This window comes from Rhipicephalus sanguineus, chromosome 1, assembly GCF_013339695.2.
Source record: "Rhipicephalus sanguineus isolate Rsan-2018 chromosome 1, BIME_Rsan_1.4, whole genome shotgun sequence".
In the NCBI taxonomy this organism is placed as follows: Eukaryota; Metazoa; Arthropoda; class Arachnida; order Ixodida; family Ixodidae; genus Rhipicephalus; species Rhipicephalus sanguineus.
In genome coordinates this window covers 212,306,308-212,323,741 of record NC_051176.1, presented here as the reverse complement: position 1 = coordinate 212,323,741, position 17,434 = coordinate 212,306,308, and the positions used below count along the sequence as shown (strand labels likewise).

The following is a 17,434-nucleotide window of genomic DNA, read 5'->3' as shown; positions in this document are numbered from 1 at the left end:
TCAGATCAATATTTATTGATCAGAGGCATGAGTTGAGCAGGGAGGAGGTGCCTTGACCTCCCCCCGCAAACCTTTTCACGGGAAGTTACTGATAAAAATATCACGTGCGAGTCATCTCTTTCAATAAAAAGGTCCTTATTTAACTGCAAACTCAGATAACTCATCTTTGAAGGTACGAGATCCAAATGCGCTAAGTAGCGCACCGATTATGCGAGATATTGGCGTTAAAGAGCATTGACATTATGGTCGAAAAGGGCTAGTTGTAGGCTAGCGGACTCATGAGTCGACTCACTCAGACTCACTCAGACTCAGATCGAGCCGTGAGTCTGAGTCTGAGTGAGTCCGGGTGAAATATATCTTGGTGAGTCTGAGTCCGAGTGAGTCCAGTTAAGAAAAATTATAGTGAGTCTGAGTCCGAGTGAGTCCGGATGAGGAAAAGCTTGGTGAGTTTGAGTCCGAGTGAGCCCTAAGGGTAAGGTATGTTTCGTGAGTGAGTCTCAGTGAGCTCCACATTTTTTGCCCACCTATGGTTTTACCTAATAATCTCCAGATGTTTTGCCCCTTTGCATTCGTTTCAATGCTTTCTGTGCTTCATTATGACTGGTAGGATGTCTGATTCCTCTGGACTATTACTTCTTCCGTTATCGTCCCAGTTTCCCCGTCTTCTGTAGTTACCTCTAGAGCTTCTAGGCTATTTTAGCTAACTTATCTGTCAGGGCCGTACCCAGGAATTTTTTTCGGGGGGTGTTTGTGTGTAGAACGGCTAACTTAGGCAACTGGTGGTCGCTGTGAAGGTGTGCAAGTGTTTTAGTGTCACCCGAAAAGTTAAAGCATGAAAAAATTTCGAGGGGTGTCAGAACCCCCTCCACCCCCACCCCCTCCCTAGTTATGGCCCTGTTACCCATATTAGCAGCGATGTTGCCTTCCTTGTCTCTAAGTGCATACATCTGGTTTTTGCCCACGCCCAGTTTTCTTGGCTACCCTACACCTGTTACCTTTGAAAGCTCTGCCACTTCTATTTGGCTGTTGGGTTAGAGGCTTTCATGTTTTGCAGTTTCTTAACCAGGTCTTTCGTCTCAAGGGAGAAATTGCCAGTGTCCTTTCTTAGAATCATATCTCTGACTTGTAATACCTGTAATACCTGTTATATTGTTCATTGCGTGAACACTTAAGGTTGGCTCCCTTGGCATGTAGTATGGCATGCTAAATTCCATGAGCCTTTTTTACCCTGATGTAAAACTCGCTTGTATGACTCTGGATCGCTTCAGCCTGATGTGTTTTGTCAATGAAACTTTACTTGTTGTACCAAAACCCTTATTGTGTGTTCAAGCAAACTTCTCCCTCAATAATATCGAACACCTGGCTCCATCTTTTCGATTGGCACCTTTGAGGGCCTGAAACTGTGCATGTCGAAATGCTGAAGCCTTACAGTGACCCTGCAAGTGTACCCTTCCCTAGGTTCCCAGCATGGCTTTTTTCAGAAAGGGAACTGAAGGAATAGTTTTGGCAAATTGGAATTCCTGGTCATTGCACTGCAAACCAGTGGTTATCGCATTGGGAGTGCAGTAGTGCACACGAAGCATACTGTTTGTTGTCACCGTAATATTTTTGGCCACACGGTGACCACAACATCTGTGCGTCATTAAGCCATTGTCACAACCTGTGAATGGAATACAGTCGCCGGGCAGATTTCAAGGACTGATGTGTCAGTCCCCTAAAACAACGCCCCACGAAATCTCGGACAATTTAAAAGTAGGTCCCTTCGGTGGTTGAAAGACCGACTCAGAGCCCATAGTTGAGAAAATATACAAAAATGTATACAGTGCAGTTAAATAATATTGACTGAACCGGAAAATTTGACCATTATAACAGAGTATCATTACACCGTATTTTCTCACGTATAACCCGCACAAAAAAATCCATCATGCAAGCTAGTGTGTTCGAATGTGTGATGCATAAGCGGTTTGCCACAGATGCACGGGCTCCACTGGCTCAACACCGTATCTGCACCTCGTGCTGCAATGATTCATGCAGTGCTTTGCCAGTTGATGGAGTGGCCAGGAGATGGCACACTTTAAAATTCGGCATTATGCTAAAGCATTAAAAGTTACTTTAGGTGGGTGTTAAAGAACCCCAGGTGGTCAGAGTGTTCGGAGCCCTCCAATACGGCGTGCCTTATATTGTGGTTTTGGTATGTATTGCCCTACAATACGACCCTCCAATACGGCCTTCCAAATGTTCTTGAAAATGAAACATATTTCTTTCTTATTCGTCCTAGGGCTCTTTTGTAAAACCATTTCTGTGTTTTAAAAGTACTTTCGTTGGAAAATCTGAGTTTCACCTCCTGGCCAGTGTTTCGATTCAGCTGCATTCATACATGGGGGAAAAACACGCTTGTGAATTCACATTCACAGCTTGTGAATTCACATTCACAACCACACAAAAGAATGGTGCTGCAGTGTTCCTCCGCCGTGGTGGTGTCGTGTGTTCCCTGGAAATGCACAGTACACCGAATTATCCCCAGCATGTGCCAGACCTTTATTTAACAAATTTGATTGCACCATTTGTTTGCAGAACTTTTTTGCCTTTGCAAAATGGCACCGAGCAACCTTTTATGTACTGGTGTATGTTTCCCTTTTGCTTCTAACAGTGGTACAGCATTTTAATAGGCTCCAAGAAAGACCATCCTTCAACCAAGGAAAGAATCCAGGATGGTTTCTTAATCAAGAAGCATGTTCAGGCAAGTCAAAGTATTTACTGTTTCATGTGCATGTGATATTTCTGTAGCATGCTGAGAACATAGTGTTCGGTTTCTAGAGTTGATGTGTTTGCTATGTCTTTACTTTTGCAGAAAGCAATAGAATTGATGCCTCAGGACCCTCTGAATTATTATGTTCTTGGAAATTGGTGAGCAATGCATTCTGTCACTGTTCAAAACTGAACCATTTATTTCCCTTCTATCGAGTTTTCTATAATTAGTTTTATGCAGCCTGGTCGGTAAGCAAGGAATTTAGTGGCACATTCAGTGGTGTGTATCTATGGCCTATGCAGCGTTGCCCTCAGCAGCAGGTACTGCGCTTCAGCAAGCTAGGTATGGTGACATATCTTCTTGAGTCAGCCCACCCTGGAGTGGTCAAAGCCATAGAAGGCAGTGCCCTCTGTGCTACACAGGTTATAAAGAGATGACACGGACCTGCTGCCTTTCTTCAAAGTACTCTGCTGCGGTTGCAAGGGTTTTGTGAGACGTGGAGGCTCGTAGCTTCGTGCAACTATCTCTGCCAGCATTCCCAGATTGCCGCGTACCTAGTGCTGCCGCTTACATTCCAACTGGTTTTGTTTAATGTAATTCCACGCCTCACTGATATAAAATTTTTTTTAAAAGTGATGTTTTCAGTGCACACTTGCAAGAATATTTTTACATGATCTAGGGACCTTATTCTTTAATACTTCTGTGGACTTAGGCTATTCTTTGGATCTGCAGTTTTTTATAAGTGAAACAGAGTGGTGGTCCAACTGCACCATTTGAACTATTTGGTTGCAGTTCTATCTTTCTGTGCCTTCTTGCGCTCCATCCATGTGGAGCTTGTGGCAAGTGCGCAAAGTTCACTACTTTGCCTGCCTTCACGACAGTGGGCCGTTTATGGCCTAAAATATTCTTAGCCTGGCACAAAGCTCAACAGTAGCTTTTACATGATTGCCGAGGAAGCCTTCCCCTTTTCCTGTTTGCACCGATGTCCTTTTTCTCATTATGTAATCGACCTAACCGAAGTGTTGCTTCCTTCGTTATTAAGAATTTGGGCATGTCTTTGGTCTGGAAGCTCATCGCTCTTGTTGAAAAACATGTAATAATACACAGAGAAATCATATTTTTTACCCACAATGTATATCATATGCTACAGTGATGTGATAGAATCATGCCAAATTGCACCAAGTGGTGAAACCTGCTACATCATGCTATATTTGAGCAAAAATCTCATTATTTGTGCTAAGCATGTTACAGGACATCATTTTTGCGGCCTTTCGGAGAAAAAGTTGGCCGCGTATCTGCATGCTTCGCTGCAAATTTCGTTGAATCTTCTGCCGGCTGTATTACATGAGTCCTCCTCGTCCTCTATGTTGAATCGCCGCATCTGGCTCATAGCGTCCCATTTTCAGCGCAGCCCAAAAAACACTAGCATTTTCAGCGCAACCTAAGAAACACTAGGGTCTTTAGAGTTATGTATCTGTGTATTTTCTACTAAAGGAACACACCACCTAATTCTTTCGTATTGATGTTGCACCTCAGATATGCGTAATATGTGCTTTTTGATCGACAGTGTTCACAAATGTGAACCCCGCTACCAGTTCAAGATGGCTGGGCATTCAGCAAGTGGTTAAACTTTGACCGGGTGGCTGAATCGGGTGACAGACAGAAAGACAGACAGACCAAAATTTCTGCTTGTAAGTTCCCCAAGAAAGACTAATGTCTTTAAAACAATGCAGCAGGCACTTGATATAACTAATTGATCGATCAGAATTTATATTCACGTGTGCAAGGTTCTTCCTGCAGTCTACTACGTGTATGTAGTCGGGTAAAACATGGGAAAACGGAAGAGGCGTAGCCAAGTAGACCAAAGTGCGGCACCAATTGCTGCAACTACTAAAATAAAAATTTGGAGGACGCTTGAGTTTTGCTTTCAAGAGTAGAATGCGATAGCATAATTGGGCCCCGTCGCCTTCAACCATGCATCGCCTTCAACCATGCCGCAAGGAAAGGGACGTTTGTGTGCGTAACATTGGCCGTTTCCAACTATCCTAGAATGCCTAATGCAAGTGCACTTGCTAAGTGCTCACTACGCCATAATTCTTCTTTTTGCAAATTTGCGAAGTACCTACTATGTATGTGTCCGTAAGGTGCCACATGCACTTGCACACTTTGTAACGGCTGGGCAGCTCTAAACTACCCACTCGTTCCTCAATTCACATGTTTTGATGCCTGGTTCGATGCTACGACTCTGCCACGTAATATTACATGCGTTAAGGAGACTCCTAGCATTCACTGACATTCGTTTTTTTTTTTTCTTGAGACAGTTTGAAGCACTGGCATGGCTCTGTGGTAGAGCGCCTGCTTGCCACGCAGAAGACCCTGGGTTCAGTCCTCACTCGGACAGAAGATTTTTTATTATTTATTTATTTATTTGCATCTATCTGGATTTTTATCTCACAAGCAACAATGCCGGCACCGGAATTTCTGCAAAACTATCTCCAGTGATTCCATTCCTGCGCCAACTGCGCCAAAGTGCGCCAAATTGTATTTACTGTGCCATCTTGATAATATCGACGAAATTTGCGCGAAACTGCGCCAAAGTCTCGTCGGGTTTGGGGGCGTCTATCACCGGCAATCGCACGGCCGGCGCGTCAGAACATGTGCAGCTTGATCTCTGGGCTGCCAAAGTCGCAACCATGGACCAAGAATTATTCCGCTGAATAAATAGCGCTCGCGCGTGCGTCCCGAATAAGCCACGATGCCATGCACGGTGCCGACGCAGCTTCTGTTCTGCAAGTCGGCTCGACAGCAAACGCGCTCTCCGCAGAGGCTCGTGACGTCTAGGCTTCTCGGTAGCGAGAAAGTGCGACGGCGATTCATCGGCGGATGTCGTCTGTTCTAGAAACGCTGCTGATAGCTCGTTTCAAGCGTCGCACGGCACGTAAGGAAAGCAATGTTCAGTAATAACTACATGTGTGCTGCTAAAATGTCTGTCACTTCTGTTTCCGGACATCGCGGAATGAAATCTGGGATCGCTAGCAGTACATATATTGAACAATATCGAATTTTCCTTGCTTCGCGTTTATGGAAGAGCACGCGAACGGTGGAAACGCGTTCGCACTTTCCTCAGATATACTTTATCCATGGATCTTCATTCGGAAGGGCTTTTTCCTAATTGCTTATACCAGCACGTTCGAGTTTAATCACTCTGCGGTAAATACCCCCTAAAAGGCCCTGCCCTTTCGAGCTCACTGCTAGGGTTCCGATTCGAATTTTTTGCTTGCTTTTTAAAAATGTCATATATCCTGGTCGGAGCAGCCGCAAATACGCAGCTGTCAGTAGCGGGCCCGTCGCTGACGGCCCACAGTGAAGCGGCTACCCCATGTTACACGTCCGCCCCTCGCTTTCGGGCGTCAATAACTGACGGGTAAAAAAACTCAGTTTCGCTTAAGGGCGAAGCAATGAATGCGATACCAACAAATTGTATTGTTAAACGAAGTAAGGCTAGCAGCTAACTCTATTGGAATCGATCTCGCGTAACTCAACAAAACACTGGTTTAAGGTATTATGGCCGCTCAAGGAAACGAAGCGTTTTCTTGCTCTGAGTTCTCTAAACACAAAGTAAGCGTTGAGAGCACAGCAAGTTTACGAGCCGTCTCCTGATGCCTCGAGATGGCGCGCGCGCAAGCGACTGCGCCCTTCGAACGATGGGGGAGTTTCCTCTCTGTTTGATGAGCAATCGACGGCAGGCCCGCACGCGGGAAGATGTTATCTCATGCGCTGTCCGTGCGGCGGAGACAGACGGCCGGCTAGCTTAATCTCCGCTTCAGCTGCGTTCGTCGCCAGCGCTCGCGATCTTTTACCCGCGGCTGGAATGCGCGTGGTGATGTTATTAATTTGGTCTTTATACAGAAAATTACGGCAATGGCGACGGCAAAAATCCGCGGAGAGCGTCCATATAATTGCTATCACAATAAACATTTAAAAAAAGTTGAGGAGCCATTTCACTCTGTGAAGTGGATGATAAGCGAAGCTGTTTCGTGCATGGCAAGGAGGTGACATGGTGGAGGACAGTTTGGTATGTAAGGCCACGTTGTTAACGTTCAATACTCAATATTAATGCGAAAGCATCAGATGCTTTATCAAACACGAAAATTGACCGTCGGCGGCATCAACCGACTGAAGCAAAAAATAATCATGTGATGGCGTCATCATCACGTCATAGATCGTCAAAACTTGTGACGTCATCATGGCGTCATATATCGTGATGTCACGTGATGACGCCATCATGACATCGTCGCTTTACACTGCTTCCGTAATCGGTGCGCCGATCGAGGAGCTAGCGCAAAACCAGGTGAGGTGCAGATAGCTTGCAGAGGAGGGGGAGGATCAACCCGTCGATCGAGAAGAAAAAGAACCTGGCTTTCGCCTTGGAGTTTTCTTAGGGGAATGCATTAGGGACAGTGTGGCTCATTGGCATTGAGGCACTGCTGTACATCACGGCGTTTGTCTACAATGTCTGCTGATAACCACATAGATGTATTTAGAGTGTTATTTCATAAAGTGCAATTTTATTGATCTTGTATTCTGTTTATTTGCTAGTGTCGAAAATAATCGCCGAAGAGGTTAATTCAGAACACTCAACTGCATGAGCCCTTATTTTTAATTAGCGAGTGAAGTATGGAGTTCTCCTGACATGATTTTTTCCATGAGATTTGCAATGAATCGAAATATTTCTAGCCTTCATAAGAGCCCCATAGTAATATTCCGGTGCTTGAATGTTATTGCAACATGCTTCTGTAGTGCACTCCAGGATGTAAAATTCGCTGCTCCATAGTGCTCCCAGATGCAAAATTATCTGCTCCAAAGTGCTCCAAGATGAAAATTTTGCTGCTCCAAAGTGTTCCAATACGGAAATTTTGCTGCTCCAAAAATTTCTCCAAATCAGAAGTCCTCGGTAGCATCACTGTATCTCTTTAATGCTATCGTGTTAATAGTCGTACTCATATTCTTGGCCATGTTCTCCGGTGTAAGGGTCAGAGTCCGTCCAACTCGTGATGCCAGTGTAGAGCTTGCACTTATTGGTTCAGGCTTGTGTGCGTCCGCTTTTAATGTGGCCGCTGCGCTCTAAGTTGTACGGGGCTCTACAATCAATTTAGTGGTAATTCTAGATGCTAATGTTTCGTATAGAAAGGGATGGGAGGGAGTGGTTGAGGGCTGTGTTGAAACTTGTAGGAAACAAGAGGAGGAAGAAGACTGCGGTCACCAAAGGCGCGCGCAGTAGTAACACTCGTCTCGTTTTTTTAACAGGCTGGGTACACCTCTGTCAGGCAATACTACTGCATACTGCATAAGTAAAATTTTCTAGAATTTCTACTATCTCAGTCTGTGGCACAAGATTTACTATTTCTCATTCTGTGGCCAAAACACAGTTGCTTCTGCTCCAGATTTGCTCGAAAGCAGCTGTTTTCCTGCTCCAAAAATGGCTCCAAATCCTATACTGGCTGGACCACCACTGGGAGTGTTTCACATTCGTGAATTTATTTTTATGATATAACTTTCTGGTTGTTACTGGTGTCATAATTTGTCAATTATGCCAACCATGTGCTAACTTTTAGTTGTAGTGGTCCAAGCAAAAATTTGGGATATGTGCAAGGTATGAAAGTGCGTATCAATGCCAAGCTTTTGCAATTTCTGCAATTTATCTGCAAGAGATAGGGTGCGGTCTACCTGTGCACTCAGTTGCGAGGAAAGTGAGCATAGCCACTGTAGTTGGGCAGCAGGATAGAAGAGATCTGCTTTCACCTGCCCTTTCCCCTCACCTTTCACACATGTTGTCACATGACCTCCGACACTGGTAAATTCAAGCTGGTAAAACTGCTATGTTTGTTCTACTTCGTGAGCGAAATGTCTGTTATATGATGTATAATAATGGTGTCAATAAACACGATAATAATTTTTCAAATTATGTCCTAAACATCAGCTTTCACGAGGTCTTGAATACTAATGAGATGTTCACTCTAGATGTGCTCAACCCTGTAACAAGTGCTGCCAAAATAAGAGGATGTAACACATGAATTGCACTCAAACGGGAACACCATGTGGCATCGCAAGTGTACATCTGACTTTTCTATTCCTATCATTCACTTACTGAGTTACCATATCTGGATTCCATTTTACAATATTAAATAGCTTTTATTAGACTTCTCATGTCACATCCCGGACTGCTGTTCTTTCCTGCATGTCTAAAGTCAGGTGGCCTTCTACAATAGGAGTATGACAAGGTTTGTTCAGCCGTTATCGTCTGCCACCTGCTGGGAAATTTATGTCGCTACACATTTTTTAAAACTATTAGCAACAATTTTGCCAACTTATGAACAGGACAGTCGTGCACAATTGTAAACTTTTATTATAAATTGATGTTTTTCACACAACTGACCCTTGCATACCTTGCCAGCAGATCAGCAATACGGTCTACCTAAACCCTTCTGATGGTATGATTTTTATGACTGCAGTTTTATGTTTTTTATTGTTTGCCAAATTGTCTGTAAAGTATTTGTACTTTTTGGGGGAAAGTTCTCTTGGTGTGAATAGTGTAGGCATCGGCCTATTCATGGCTAGCTTTCACAGGATTTTATACAATGTGGCACTGTCTACTGTATCTTATGCAGTGACATACATGTAGCCTTATGTAATCTGACTTTATGCAATGAAATTACGTGTTGGCTATGCGAAATTTCTGCCTTTTATGAAACTGCTCGACCAGAAGAGTTTTCAGGTGGTTTTTTTAATTTCTGCAGGTGCTATGAGGTGGCAGGCACACCATGGATCATCAGGAAGGCAGGGCAGCTTATATTTTCAGAAATCCCAAGCTCCACTTATGAGGAGGTTGGTTTTTAAATTTTTGTTGGCATGGATTCTTTTCCTTTGTGGTGCGGAGCTGGTTCTTACGTTTTTATTTCTTATAAAAATTATGAGTTCCAACATATATATATATGCTTTGGCACATTAAATTGTCACATAATTGTTGGCGTCTTGAGTGGAAACTTAGGGAAAGCTTTGCGAGTTGGTGTGGTAACTTAATGAAACAGCACCAAAGATGAATGTGAAGAAAAGCAGCAGCTCAGTGGACTGTCATGTACAAGCTGTTTCACACTTAGGGGAAAACTTGGAGCGCATGGCATCGCGATGGGGCGAGCACTGGAGTCTGGCGGCGGCAACAGCTCGCGTATGCACGAACGTTCGAAATGAGCAGTGTTGAACCGAGTCTTCTGCTATGGCTGTGTGCACTGGCCGCCTTTTCTGGAAGCATGCTACTCACAGGGGCATTGCATGGATTTCATCATTACTGCGGGAATTGAGCCGATGATCTCTATCAAACGTTGTAAGACGCCAACCTCTGAGCCTTCACTGGCAAAAGTGGGGTTCTGCAAACTTCTTTAGACAACATGCTTCATTTGTTCTTTCTGAAGGCCGGGGTACTGAGAGTGTGCACGTACATTTCTTCACTGTGTGTGTTACCGTAATACGCAGCACCAAGAAAAAGGCACCGAAATGTGCGTAGAACTTACGTGGTCTCCGAACACTGTCGCTCAAAGTAGCACGCTTACCGACAATGCTGCCACCACACTCCACTGTGCCAGACAGCGCGGTTCAACACCACTCATTTCGAGCATCTGTGCCTGCGTAAACTGCTGTCGGCGTGCGACTGCAGTGCTCACAGCATCGCGATGCTATGCACTCCAAGTTTTACCCTAAGTGTGAAACGGCCTGCACCTTCTTTTATTTGTGTCTTTGTGCCGTTGCCATTGCACCTTTCGTTGCACTGTTCTTTTATGCCATGAAGGCTGTTTTTGATTAGCTGATAATTTGTAAACCTTGATATAAATAGTGGTGGTATAACAGGGCCATTTGCGCCATTTTGCTGCAATTCTACCTCTCTGCACCTTAGCGCGCCCATTCAAGTGTATCTTGCGCCAACTGCACCAAAGTTCACATTTCGGCTGTTTAAATGGCAGTGGAACATTTCTGCCAAAAATATTCTTACTTTGGCACCAAATACACATAGCTTTTTCATACTGTCACAGAACCCGCTTCTCCTTTCTCCACCAATGCGCTTTTCCTCATTATAATCGGCCAAACCAAAATATTAGCGTGTGATCTGCGTTGTTGACAGTTTGGCATGTTGTCTGTATAGTCTGGAAGCTCATCACTCTTGACGAGGAACTGGCGATAATACGTGCACAAGTGATCGTTTGCCCACTCACCATGCTTTTTGTAATGTAGTGCACCGGCCATGCAGCTATAGCATTTCAAGTACCGCAAGCTGTAAACGGCGTCTTCATGCATAATACTAATAATTTCTGGGGTTTTACCTGTTAAAACGATGAGGCGTCTTCAGGCACATGACGACTCGGACGTGCAATAGTTAAACATTTTGGAAAACAAAAGTGTTCCATGTCAATTGCGCTGCGCAAGTACGTGTCGGGCATGAAGTGGTGACTCTCCTGCTCGTGCTCATCGAAGCGTTCGTCGTGTGTCTTCGTTGTGAAACCAATGTAATGGGGTGGCACACCATCGCGCCTACAAATTGAGCCATGCAAACATCGACGCCGCGTCAGCCACAAATAATGCGTGACTGCGCTCATGTGTCTGTTATAAAATGCTGCTTGAACAGCCAGTATCGCACTCAATCACCAAAAATGTCTAGACAAGTCGTTCTCAGCCTGCAAAACTTTCCAACCTATTTCCACCCATGCACTTGTTACAAACTGTGCTTGCCGGTGTGCTCAGCACGGCCACCGTCTGTCCGCTAATCACGCAGTGGCAAATCTGGAGCACCGCTGTCATATAAGTTGCTTGCTGCTCACAGAACACACAAGTGCTGATGCCGCTTGCAGTGGCTTTGTTGAATTCAAACAGCAATGCAAAATTATTTTTCTGAAATAATAAACTATATAAATTAATGGGAAATAAACTTTATGTAGTTGAATTAGTTCTGTGCACATACAGACCCTAATACTCCCTTCCTGGAACCCAGTTTGAGAACCCCCTGCCAGTGGGGGGGGGGGTGCAGGGTCACCTCCTGCCTCTCTCGAAAACCAGGAGGGAATGATGTTGCAGAATCTGTATGCAACATGTGCTCCTGGTCACTAAACCATCGCCACAAGGCACATCCTGTGCATTGCGGTGAAGCCTGCATGTGAAACTATTTCGTGTAAACAGCCTCATTGATGGCTGCTCTTTGACTGTTGGTCCTATCTTCTTGTTTGCATTTGAGCACCACATTAATAAGAATGTGCACTGAGAAGTTGAAGACTTACTGTTGTGCTACTACAAGTGTTCCCAAACACTATTTTGTCTACTCCAAACCTGCTACGAATCCCAAATTTTTGGGCTCCAAACCTGCTCCCCAGCACATTACCTTCTGCTCTAAATCTGCTCCAAAACAGTTTTTTTCTGTTCTTAAAATTGCTCCAAATGCTAACTGGCTGAACCACCACTGTATTAAAGAGCCACTGCAGTGGTATAGTGGCCATGGTGCTTGTCTGCTGACCTGAAAGAGATGGGTCTAATCGCAGCTGCGGTGGTCACATTTAGATGGAGACAAAAGGCTAGAGGCCCATGTACTTAACCCCTTAAGTGCCGATTGAATTACAAAAAAGTGTTCCAAAATTGCCAAATTTTTACGACATGAAATGCTTCAGTAACATGTTCAAAACAGAAAATAACTTGCGAAAATGTTTTACAGCTTATAAAAATGCTTTATTCATATTTCGCACCGTCATGTAATACCCAGGCCTGTAGCCAGAAAAAGTGACAATTTCTCATGACGAGCTCAGCTTGTCATAAGCCTTTAAGGGGTTAAATTTAGGTGCAAATTAAAGAACTCCAGATGTTCTAAGTTTCCAGGGCCCTCCACTATGGCGTGCCTCATAATCACATGGGGGTTTTGGCACGTAAAACACCAGAAATTATTACTAATTATCTCGATATGAAAAGGTCTGTTTAGATAAGGACAGTCGGAGGGGGTGTCTAAACTATTTCTTGGTTTCAGCAGAACTTTATACTAGAATTCCTCAACAGATTGGATCCGAACTTTCCGTTTCATAACATGTCTTTTTCAGCACAAAAAAATGTTACCTGAGAAATGTGCCAAAAGTGGATGGGACACCAGCTGTATGTTGTCAGACAGGAGACTGCTGCTGTTGGCTTATAGGTGACATAAATCAGGAGCGATGCTTGCATCAAACGCACTTCTTGCCACGGGGTGTCACCATGTTCCGGCACCACATTCTGTGGTGTGCTAAAATTCCGCAGTAGCAACACATGCGTGCACAGGAATTGTGGCGGGAGAGAGCGATCGCGTTTCATGAGGCGCACTTATGTGGCTTCTTTCCTACATGTCATCCCTGCCCAGTGGCGTCAATCCAGAAAAATCACAAGAGGGGGCACACATCCTGCCATGGCGGCCATTTTGTTTTTTAGAAATGTCGGTTTTATTTTTAATTATGCAAAAATTAGTCATGCCTTCAAATAAAATAAAGAAAGCGAGCATTTACCTCGGCGCCGGGCCAGGGAGCTTAATCTAACAGCAATGAGCAGCCACTGGTAGAAACGTATATTGGTGCAGTGAAGTTTCGAAGTTTAACTCATAAATGGGCTCTGGCATACTTGTAGTATGTATGTCATTCGGGTTAAACAATCAAGTGCAAATGCTAGCACATTAAGGTAGAGCTTTTGTTTAACTTGAGCTCCATTCATCGTCATGTATACATTTTAGGAATAGTGTAGTGGTGTACTGAACTGTGCCGTATAGCCTAGGGTGATGTATTTAGCTGTCAAGTAATTAAAATGTGATGTTCGAAAGCTAATACCTCAGTCACACTGGCAAATTTAGTGTCATTTTGAGCGAGTGCACTTACGCTCACAGAGTGTCACTTTGGCGGCGCGCTGCTACACGAGAAAGAGAAGTGTGCTTTGGAAATGATGGCAGTGGCAATTGGTGGTTCAGTAGTGCAACATATATTTGTTATTTTTGGCAATGCTCGCAGTTTAATTGCTTATTATAGGCATGAACATAATTTACAATGAACTTTGCGCGTAAATGAAGTAAATATTGCAACCGCATAACGTCATTGGTCATCGCGAGCCGAGACAAGATAGTATCATATCCAAGATGAATCGAAAACAAAAATGGCGGACTCCGGTGCAGAAGGGGCGCGTAGTGGTGACGGGCGTTTGGAGCGTGTTTTGGCAGCAATCATTTGCTCCTCCCAAAGGCGTATAAGCGCCCGCGTCTCTGCGTCGGACCACGTTGTCTTCGCGGAAGTCGCACCCGTGGCACACGCCATCGCAAATGATTAAAGAATGACTGACCTGCACATGTGCAAGGAAGTAAACAACGTGACGGACGCGGCCATTGCACGGCATGTGCTCCCGGATACCCCTAGCGGACGTGACCGCAAACTGTCCGAGGGCGAGAGTAGCGAGTTTTTTTGTTGTAGTATCATTTGTTTGAATACATGGCAGTATTCCTAATAATGAGAACGATGGTTTAAAAGTACCATGATCGTCGCGTTTTGCATTAGCGTATTTATTTGCAAGCCACTGCTGCTGAGGATAGACACTCCGTCGCAGCGAAGTGAGTTTGGCGAACGCACTTGCCGGCAAGTGTACTTTGCAGCGAGTGTCACTAAGCGTTCCTGTGTGACAGCGTGTAAATGACACTACCGGCGAAGTGCACTCGCTCAAAGTGCACTTACGTTGCCCTGTGTGACAGGGGTATAAATCTCAAGGGGGGACACTTGCAAGGGGTGTGTCCCCCCCCCCAGCCCGACCACAAGGGGGGTCAGGACCCCCCCCCCCCATGATTTACGCCACTGTCCCTGCCGTTGTAGCTTTCAGCACGCTCGTCAGGACAAGAGAAGGCAGAAAGTGCTTAAAAGGGCCCTCTCCAGCTCAGACCATTTATAGTGTAACCACTTACAGCGCAGGACCGGCTATTCGCCGCGAGATTGGGCTACAGGTGGCAGCACCGTCGCCGCGCTAGTGTGGATAGGCGGTTGTCGGCGCATATACAAACGCGCACAACAGCGCTTCGCTGTGAGCTATTTGACCCGATTTCCGGCAAACAAAATGCGTTGACTGTAGCTTTCTGGTAATGTGTGCGCTCTTCATTCCCAAATTAATGCACGAAGCGCGCCGAACGTCAATATTATTTGTGAGAGAAGCGCATTCTGCCAACAAACGGGTTGCTCAACTTCGGCAACAGTCGGCATTTTCGCAATGAATGACGTTTTCTTGTTGTTTTATTTGTACATGTTTAGCTTGTGTTCTACCTACTACCACTCTTGGGCAGTAACTAGTTACTCGTAACGCGTTACCGGTAACTAGTTACTTTTTTCAGTAACTTGTAACTAGTTACTTTTAAGTTAGAGGAACTTGTAACTGTAACACTGTTTCTTTTTTACACAGTAACTGTAATGGGAAATACCGTTACAGTTACTTCTGCTTTTATAAAAAATTATCCAACAGCAGCACTCGTTAAAAGCCGACGGTAAATGCTTTCAGTTTTTCCGAACTACCTTCTCTACCATATCCTCTCCGCCATTCAACTTTCCACAATAGGGCTCCTCTCGCAGTTTAGGAGAGGAGGTCTTTAAGGCAACTTCAAGTTTATTTGTAAACTACATATCGTAAATCAATCATGTTGCAGCTAAACAGCTTGCTTAGTTCACGTCCTTTTTATTCAGCATATATATATATATATATATATATATATATATATATATATATAGGACGTCTAGTTCACAGTCTCCAAAAGTGCGGAGAGCTGGGCTTGTTGGTTGTACATGATTAGAAAAAACAGCGCAAAACCACAGGACACACAGCAAGGGAACGCACACAGCGCTGTGTGCGTTCCCTTGCTGTGTGTCCTGTGGTTTTTTGCTGTTTTTTTTCTAATCACAGTCTCCTTCATCCGTGGCTCCGAGCTAATCGTGTTTGACAGGCGGCTAGAAAGCAGCAGCACGCGAAACGGCTGAGAGCCATCAATACCGTGATTTAGCGAAGGAGTTTTTTAAAGCCTCTCTGGAACTGACTGTAAAAGGTTTACTCCAACTTAACACAACTATTATTAACAAAATGACATGAACGTTACACCTCCTATGCAGGCGGCATCCTCAGGTTCCAGGAGACCCCCCCTCCCCGACCTTCGTCCACGAGCCAGCGTCGTTCCATTGTTTAGGTTAAAGCTATGCGCTGTTGTCCAGCAGTGTTCAACAAGCCCCGTCTTAGAGTGCGATGCATGGATCGCTTTAGCAGCATCCCGTTTTTCCTGCCTGTTTCAGCGATGTAAGTCGCGTCGCAATCACTGCAGTGTACTTGCAGATGACCCCGCTCTGATTGTCCGTAGGTTTGTGGGCTTTGGGTTTCGCGAACACATGTTCCAAGGTATAACGGGGCTTGAAAACGGTTTGTACGCCCAGCGGATGCAAAGCTCTCCGAATGGGGCTTGATACACCTTAAACATATGGAATAGACACAATGGACGTCGTCTTCACTCGTGATGCACTTCCCGTTCTTCTTCGCATGCATTTCTGAGTATCATTAATAAACGTCCTAGGATACTGCCGTCGTTCCAGTGCATCAACCACGTTTTCAAGTTCCAGTTCTACCAAAACGTTTTCTTGGGCGTCCAGGATATCCTAGGACGTTTATTGAGGCGATAAAACGGGGCGTACACAACGATTGCTTCTGTTGGGCCCCCTTTTAAGTATCATTCGCTGGAGTTTTACGACGTGCAATTCTGACTACCCGCATGCCTTCGTACATTTTTAATAAATAAATTCTATAATTTGTTTTGTGATTTATAGGTTATTTGTTACAGTAACGAAAAGTAACGACGTTACTTTTTCACAGTAACTGTAACAAGTTACTTTCGGAAACTCTGTAACTGTAACAGTAACACTGTTACTTTTTACTGGTAACGTGCCCATGACTGCCTACTACGCACTGTTGTAGCGCGACTGAATTAAGTATGTACTTCTTGTTCATCTGGATACCCCAACAAAAAGGAAGCCCGTATTCCTGCACGATGACTTCAAATAGCACTATGTGCACTGCGTGCTCAAATATTCATCCGCATTTCTTATTCAGTTCTCCATGAAATGTAAGACAGTTGATAGGTTTACTGAGGAAATGTACGTGGCTGACAGCGCTTTAGCGCTACGGGGACGTTTAACACGCACACGCTTGTTTTTATATTCCAGTAACAGTACACAAAGGTAACTGTACAGCACGGAACTTTCGTCGATTGATTACTTGCACGACAGTAATGGAAGAAAGGCCTGGTTATTTCACAGGACCAAAATACATTTTTTATGCGAATAATGTCCGCTGCCTTCCATCAATCTACTAGCTATAACAACGCAACACAAACGCTCAAGGTAATGTAAAGACAAAAAAAGATGTGGCTTCGCGTGAAATTACAACGACATAAATGTAAAGTACGCTGTTTGGATTAATTTTAGTATACATTTCACGTATACATTTCACCACAAGTTATAATTGCGCAAGGAAACTTAGTTTTGCAATTTCCGTGTCATTCCTTTTTCTGTTCTTTTTAGAGGACAATTTAGGTACCGAAGTGTCAGACGTGACTTGACAGAAATATTTCTCTGTAGT

The 17,434-nt window shown here is 44.4% G+C and overlaps 2 protein-coding genes across 5 annotated transcripts in view; one reads left to right on the top strand and one right to left on the bottom strand.

Annotated features, from left to right (window-relative positions):
* Positions 1-17,434, bottom strand: part of LOC119406972 (small nuclear ribonucleoprotein-associated protein B) — a 373,302-nt gene that overhangs the window by 191,534 nt on the left and 164,334 nt on the right. The window lies entirely within an intron of this gene.
* The window catches only part of LOC119406870 (nuclear receptor coactivator 5), a 156,220-nt gene that overhangs the window by 119,639 nt on the left and 19,147 nt on the right, over positions 1-17,434 (top strand). For 3 of the 4 annotated variants that reach the window (XR_007417529.1, XM_049419222.1, XM_049419226.1), the window contains exons 11-13: positions 2,651-2,744; positions 2,856-2,907; positions 9,547-9,634. Coding sequence is in view for 3 of the 4 variants with exons in the window: in XM_049419222.1 (XP_049275179.1) it covers positions 2,651-2,744; positions 2,856-2,907; positions 9,547-9,634 (234 nt within the window). In the remaining variant the exon portion in view is untranslated. Of the gene's footprint in view, positions 1-2,650; positions 2,745-2,851; positions 2,908-9,546; positions 9,635-17,434 lie in introns of all 4 variants that reach the window. The other variant, XM_037673661.2, reaches the window with a different exon arrangement.